Source organism: Otolemur garnettii, unplaced genomic scaffold, assembly GCF_000181295.1.
Source record: "Otolemur garnettii isolate 467f Iridium unplaced genomic scaffold, OtoGar3 scaffold00152, whole genome shotgun sequence".
Lineage (NCBI taxonomy): Eukaryota > Metazoa > Chordata > Mammalia > Primates > Galagidae > Otolemur > Otolemur garnettii.
In genome coordinates, this window is record NW_003852547.1 from 2,914,758 (window position 1) to 2,921,635 (window position 6,878).

Here is a 6,878-nt window from a genome sequence, read left to right on the forward strand (position 1 = left end):
CGGGTTTGAACCCGCCACCCTCAGTATATGGGGCCGGCACCCTACCCACTGAGCCACAGGCGCCCACCCCAGTCTTCCTTTAAAGCAGCCAGACTTTCACTCAGGACTCGTGTCACTGTACCAGCTTGGAAGAGGTGTGAGAGAGTTGAATGTGGGTAGAGATCTGAATTCAAACCTATGAGACCAGGAGTCACCTTATTTCTTTGTTCATTTAGCCCTTACTCCCCAAGTACCTCTGCTATGCCAGGCCATGTATAAGGTGTGGGTGACAGATCAATAACCAAGTTCTCAGTCCAAGTTCTTACCCACATCAACAGATACTCAGAAAAAAACAAACAAACAGATACTCAGTCCAGAGGCTGGGGCCACAGAGGAGGCATCTGACCCAGCCCAGGGATCAGGGAGAGCCTCTCAGATCTTTTGCTAGCTGTATGACCTTAAGCAAGTTACTTGAGAGCTGAGTGCCTTAGTTTACTTACCTATAAAATAGGTATAATAATGATATTCTTTTGGAAGGGATTACTATATAATATGTAAAATTCTCAAAACAATAGTGGCCAGGGTAAGCAATTGGTATCCTTGGGGTCACTGTCAGTATTCTGGGGAGTAAAGAAACATGGGGATAATTTGGGATTCCCCTGAGCCTCATGCAGAGGCCCTGCAACCTAAAGTTTTGGCTAGGATTGGGGAGTGAGAAGCAGTATGGCAGAACTTGGCACCTTCTATCTCCTGCGTATAGGAGTTTTGTGATTAGGCCCAGTTCACAAGAGTGGTTATCCTGATTTTCCCCCTTAGGCTGCTATTGCGCAAACAGTGTCCAGGATGATGGGCCTTATCTTCTTTTCGAGGACCAGGAAGGCGCTGAGAGGATCCATTTTCTCAACAAGACACAGCTCTGTGCCGGGTAAGGGACCCCAAGGATGTTGAATGGGTGGCACTGAGATGTTTGGTGAAGTGTGGTTGAGTGGTAGTGAGAGAGTGAAATGAAGGGCCTAGCTTTGTGCTAACTGTGAGCTCACAGGAAAGCCTGGCTTCCCATCTCCTGGTCATGGTCTCTGCTTCCTCACTGGTCTCCCTGCCTTCCCTATCACCCCTCTAGCCTATCCTTTTTTTTTGAGCCAGTCTCACTATGTCACCCTCAGTAGAGTGCTATGGCATCACAGCTCACAGCAACCTCAAACTCTTAGGCTTAAGCGATTCTCTTGCCTCAGCCTCCCAAGTTGCTGAGACTACAGGCACCTGCCACAATGCCCAGCTATTTTTTTTGTTGGAGCTATCATTGTGATTTAGCAGGCCCACGATGGGTTTGAACCCACCAGCCCCAGTGTATGTGGTTGGCACCCTAACCACTTGGCTACAGGTACAGAGCCTCCTTTCTATCTTTCTTTTGAGATAGAGCCTTAAGCTGTCGCCCTGGGATCCAACTCCTGGGCTTAAGCGATTCTCTTGCCTCAGCCTCCCAAGTAGCTGGGACTACAGGTGCCTGCCACAGCACCCAGCTATCTTTTGGTTGTAGTTGTCATTGTTGTTTGGCAGGCCTGGGCTGGATTTGAACCCTCCAGGTCTGGTGTATGTGGCTGGCGCCTTAGCTGCTTCAGCTAGCTACAGGCGCTGGGTCACCTCTTTTCTTTTTTTTTCTAAGTAGTTTTTCTAATACACAGACCTTGACTATGTCAGGCCTTCCTTCCTCAGTGCTAGTAGGGTAGACCTCAAATACCTTTTTTTTTTTTTTGAGACAGAGTCTCACTATGTCACCCTTGGTAGAGTGCTATAGTGTCACAGCTCACAGCAACCTCAAACTCTTGGGCTTAAACGATTCCTTTGCCTCATCCTCCCAAGTAGCTGGGACTACAGGCACCCACCACAACGCCTGGCTATTTTTTCTTGCAGTTGTCATTGCTGTTTAGTTGGCCGGGGCTGGGTTCGAACCCGCCAGCCTTGGTGTATTTAGCTGGTGCTGTAACCACTGTGCTATGGGCGCCAAGCCAAGCTCAAATATCTTAACTGGCACTTGTGACCTATTGCCCCCAATTCACCTTGTCAGCCTTTTCTCCCTTGCCTTTCACTCATGAACCTTACACCTAACATTACCAAATATTCACTGTTCCCCGCTGAACCATGTCCTGGGCCGCCCTGGGGTTCTCACACCTGGTCCCTCTTTCTGGAGAGCCTGTGTTCCTGTCTACCTGCACCTGCAAAACTACCCAATCTCAGGCTGAGCTCATTGTGCTCCTCCCTCCCTCCCCTCCCACTGCCCCCTCCTCCTTCTCCTTTTTACCCACCCTTGTCAGTGTCAGTTTACCAACCCTTCTCTCCTCACAAAACTTGAAGCTTCCTGAGGGCAGAAACCTGAGCCAATTGAACTTTCTGCTGCCAACATCCCTCAGGGGCCAGCACAGAGCCAAGCCATGTCTTCACAGTTGCCCACACTGAGACACCCAAAGGGGTCACACAGCAATTTCCAACCTAGGGCTGTGTGTCTGCTTCTTAAATTCTACCCTTTGCAGGCAGAAGCTGGTGTTCTACGATTCCAGTGAGGAGGTGGATAAGAAGTCCCTAGATGCTGACCCTTGGCTTCCTGTCTTGACCCCAGAGGGCAGCCCCCATGGTGACTAAAACTCCGTCTGTTCTTATAGGCTGGTGTGGGCCTTGTACTTTCATTCTGAGGATTTCTATGGAAGGGGGAGAGTGGGAGAGGGAATGGAGATTCACTAAGCACAGAGATGGCAAACACAGTGTGCCGACTGTCTCTTTGCCATGGGTTGCCATAGCAGACCTTGCTCATTGCCCATCACTCTTTCTTGTGAGTCCAGACACTGTCTCAAAATCTTTCTTAACACAGAGTTGCAGGTAGCTAATCCTCCTCAATATCAGCACATTATGATGTTGATTTTTTTTGCCTGCCTTTGACATAATACCAAGCATACCTCTAAATTGCCCCTACCACCAACTCAAAATGAGAAATTGGCAGAGTCACCTTTCTCCAGTGTCTAGCACCACGTCCTCAAAGCTGGCTGCTGTGTTGGGGCAGAGGACAGTCTGTGGCCACACTCTTAAGCCTGATGTTTCCTTTTCAGGGAGCCCACTGGCCTTGGGGCCTCCCCAGATTGATACCTGGAATGTGACAGACCACCCAATTGAGATCCTAGGACTTAGCCCTTCCCTCTTCAGCTCCCCGGGAAAACTGCTACCAGAACAGATCTTGGAGGATGGCACTGAGTATCTGACTCAGGGTGAGCATCCAGGGCTAGACCTGACACAGAACATAGTGATACCATGATGTGCACAGGCTTGTATGCAGGCCATGCTGGATACCAAGAGGGGAATCCCTCTCAGGCCTGGCCTCAAGGAGCCCATATCCTAGCACAAGAATAGCCCCAGGTCAGTGTGGGGAGTGGAAGGCTCTAGGGGCCCCTAACAGGGAGCCCTTTGCTCTCTCTATGGTTGGAGGTGCCCGAGGTAGAGCTGGCCTGTGAACTGGACTGGGGCAGCAGGTTGGAGATCCCAAAGGAGAAAGCCAGAGGACACTCTAGCTCAGGGGGATAGCAGGGAGGAGGCATGGTGCTGGGAGAGAAGCAATTTTGTTCTAGCGACCCCTCTATTCTCCTTCCCTGGCAGCTCTCTTTGAGGAAGTGTATTTAGATTCTGAGTCTTCACCTTCCTCCTGCGTGCCCGAGGCATCAAAGAAGGTAGGCATCATCCGCCTATCCCAATCAAAGACTCATCATCCATTTTTCCACATATTACTCATATTGATTCACTCATCCATCCCCTCTCCCTTTCAGCTGTAACCTACCCATCCACTCACCTACACATCCACTCATGCTTCTCATCTTTCCAGAAACTCACCCACACACACACACATACTGTGCACTCATCTGCCCAGCCTTTGTGCAGTCACTTGCTGGGCACTTAGAATGAATGAAACAAAAAAGATAAAAGCTGAGGCCAGGGTGAGGTGGCTCACATCTATATTCCTAGCACTCTTGGAAGCCAAGGTAGGAGGATCCTTGGAGCTTAGGATTTTGAGACCAGCCTGAGCAAGAGCAAGACCCTATCTCTACTAAAAGTAGAAAAATTAGCCAAGCATTGTAGCAGGTGCTTGTAGTCCCAGCTACTTGGGAGGCTGAGGCAGAAGATCACTTGAACCCAGAAGTTTGAGATTACTGCTAACTGATGCCAGGGTGACAGAGTCAGACTCTGTCTCAAAAAAAGAAAGCTGAAAGCTGCCAGGTGTTCCTAAAAGACCCCCACCTCATTTTTTTTTTTTTTTTGAGACAGAGTCTCATTATATCGCCCTCAGTAGAGAGGTGTGGCATCACAGTTTACAGCAACCTCAAACTCTTGGGCTTAAGCAATTCTCTTGCCTCAGCCTCCCAAGTAGCTGGAACTTCAGGTGCCCACATAATGCCTGGCTATTTTGTTGTTGTTGTTACAGTTATCAGGGCCTGGTTGTATTCAAACTCACCAACCCCAGTTTATGTGGCCGGCACACTAGTCACTGAGCTATGGGTGCCAAATTGTAACCCTACCTCATTTTATAGCTACTGAATGAAACAGGGTCTCTTATGGCCCCATTTTACAAATGAGGAACATGAAATCAGAAGTGACCCTAGGAATCCTCAGTTAGAATAAAGACCAAACACAGGACTACCTCCCTCCCAGGCTCCTGGGGTAATCTCTGTAGCCATGATCTATTCCAGGTAACTGTGTAATAGAGACTCAGCCCCAGTTCTAGTCCCTGACTGATTCTTCCTCCAGTGTCACCTCAATGAGTAACTGAATTGGCAATAGAAACGAAAGTAGACATCAGTAGCAGAGCTTTTATTAAATAGTAAGTGCCAGCTACTATGTGAAGTGCTTCTCAACTCTGTAAGACATATATTATGGTCAGGAGTTGTAGATGAAATCCATGGTCAGAGAAGTTAAGATTCGCTCAAGGCATTAGAACTACTAAGTGAGTGGAAAATGGTTGCCTTAAGAAGATATTGTCCCTTAGCCTAGGGGTGGTGGCTCATGCCTATAATCCCTGCACTTTGGGAAGCCTAGGCAGGTGGATTGCTTAAGTTTAGGAGATCCAGAACAAAAAAAAAAAAAAAATAAGACCCCATCTCTAAAATTAGCCGGGTGTTGTGGTGGGCACCTGTAGTCTCAGCTACTTGGGAGGCTGAGGCAAGAGGATTGTTTCAACCCAAAAGTTTGAGGTTGCTGTGAGCTACAATGCCATGGCTCTCTACCCAGGGCAACAGAGTGAGACTCTGTCTCAAAAAAAAAGAAGAAGAAGATATTGTCCGAGAATAGGAGGCAGATGCCTCAAACCCAGTGCAACCTCTCTCTGACCCCTGCAAGAACTTTGGAACATTTGCTTGACTATCCAAGGGGTGTTGAGACAAGGTTGTCTTTAATCTGAGCTGCTTCTAACGTTCATGTTACATCCTAGAGAAACAGTGATGGGGTGAAGGGGAACCACCTATCCGCCACCCCCCCCCCCGCCATCTTTCTCCTTCATTATGGCCAGGACATTGCCTCTGAGGCTCTGGAAGACCCTCCTGACTCTCACAGCCTGTGCCAGTCCTCAGTCTCCCTGGACCACTGCTACCTCTCTCTGAGCGAGAACAGCAAAGCACCATCCAGCTCAGAGGACAGCGACACAGATTCTGTGTGGAGACAGCAAGAGGTGAGAGAGATGGCCATCTGCCAAGGCCAGTCACATGTCTCTTGGCCTCTCTCATCTCTCTGTCTCCCCCAACCAGGACATGACAGCAAACCCTGAGGGTTTGCAGTCCTCCAGTGATGAGGAGGATGGAGACTATACATGGACCCCCACCCGCCGGGCCTCAACCCTGCCTGCAGCAGGGAGAAAGGCCAGGAAGGGCCGAATAAGCAGGGGCCCTGTGAAGCCCAAGGAGAGCAAGAAAGCCCCCTGTCCCACCCAGATGAAGAAAAAGTGTGTCAACGGCTTCATCATGTTCTGCAGGATGAACCGGAAGCAATATATCCGGTGGGTTGCGGGGGGGTCTTCTTTGGCCCTGGATCAGGCCCTGCTTTACTGTCTGCCCTCACCTTCCTCCCTCCCTTCCACTACTATCTGACATATTTGCCCCTTTCTGGAACCCATTAACCTTTCCTCAACCATGATTCTCCAGAATTTAACCTGGACTCTTTACATTGGCCAGGGCCCATCAGTTGTAATGATTTCAGACTTAAGAGAAAAATGAAACTAGGTTTCTCTCACCTTTCCTCTTTCACAAGAGGAACCCATTTCTAACTCTCTTTGGACATGCTCTAAACTTTCTCTTTGTTCTTCCTAAATAAAATCTCTCTGCTACCCTGAAAGAAAAAGAAAGAAAGAGAGAGAGAAAGAAAGAAACTAATTGGCTTATTACATCCCATAAAAAAGGCCAGATATAGATTGCCTACCTTCAGATGTGGTTTGTTTTAGGTCTCAAATAGTGCTGTCTGGAATCTTTGTCCCTCTCTCTCAACTCCATTTTCTTCTGGGCTGGCTTCATTCTCCAGTATGCTAGGCTATGTGGAGCACCCAGGAGGTGTATGCTTGTGTCCTTTCTACCACCCTAGCAAGCTTGTTAGGGGGAGAGCTCCTGTCTCTGAGGGTACAAGCAAAAGTCCTAGAGCTGATTTTGATAGATAAAGTGCCCAGTCCTGAACCAGTCATTGCCAGACCTGAAGACAGGGGAGGAGGAGGCCCCTAGACACCCTGAAAAAGAGCTGGTTCCTTTATAAGAAGGTTCCAGTACTAGTGCTAGGAGCAGTGGCTGCAAGGCACCTAGACTCTCCTGGGACACTGGCTGCCCCCTTGTGAACAACTGTTTAATCTATCTTCCTTCTTTTTTTTACTTTTATTTTTTTATTTTTTT

At 48.6% G+C, this 6,878-nt stretch overlaps 1 protein-coding gene across 1 annotated transcript in view; it reads left to right on the plus strand.

Annotated features, from left to right (window-relative positions):
• Positions 1-6,878, plus strand: part of BHMG1 (basic helix-loop-helix and HMG-box containing 1) — a 19,528-nt gene that overhangs the window by 10,348 nt on the left and 2,302 nt on the right. The window contains exons 6-11 of the mRNA XM_023518959.1: positions 796-904; positions 2,508-2,608; positions 3,078-3,233; positions 3,619-3,689; positions 5,519-5,677; positions 5,754-6,001. Coding sequence (XP_023374727.1) covers positions 796-904; positions 2,508-2,608; positions 3,078-3,233; positions 3,619-3,689; positions 5,519-5,677; positions 5,754-6,001 — 844 coding nt within the window. The remainder of the gene's footprint in view (positions 1-795; positions 905-2,507; positions 2,609-3,077; positions 3,234-3,618; positions 3,690-5,518; positions 5,678-5,753; positions 6,002-6,878) is intronic.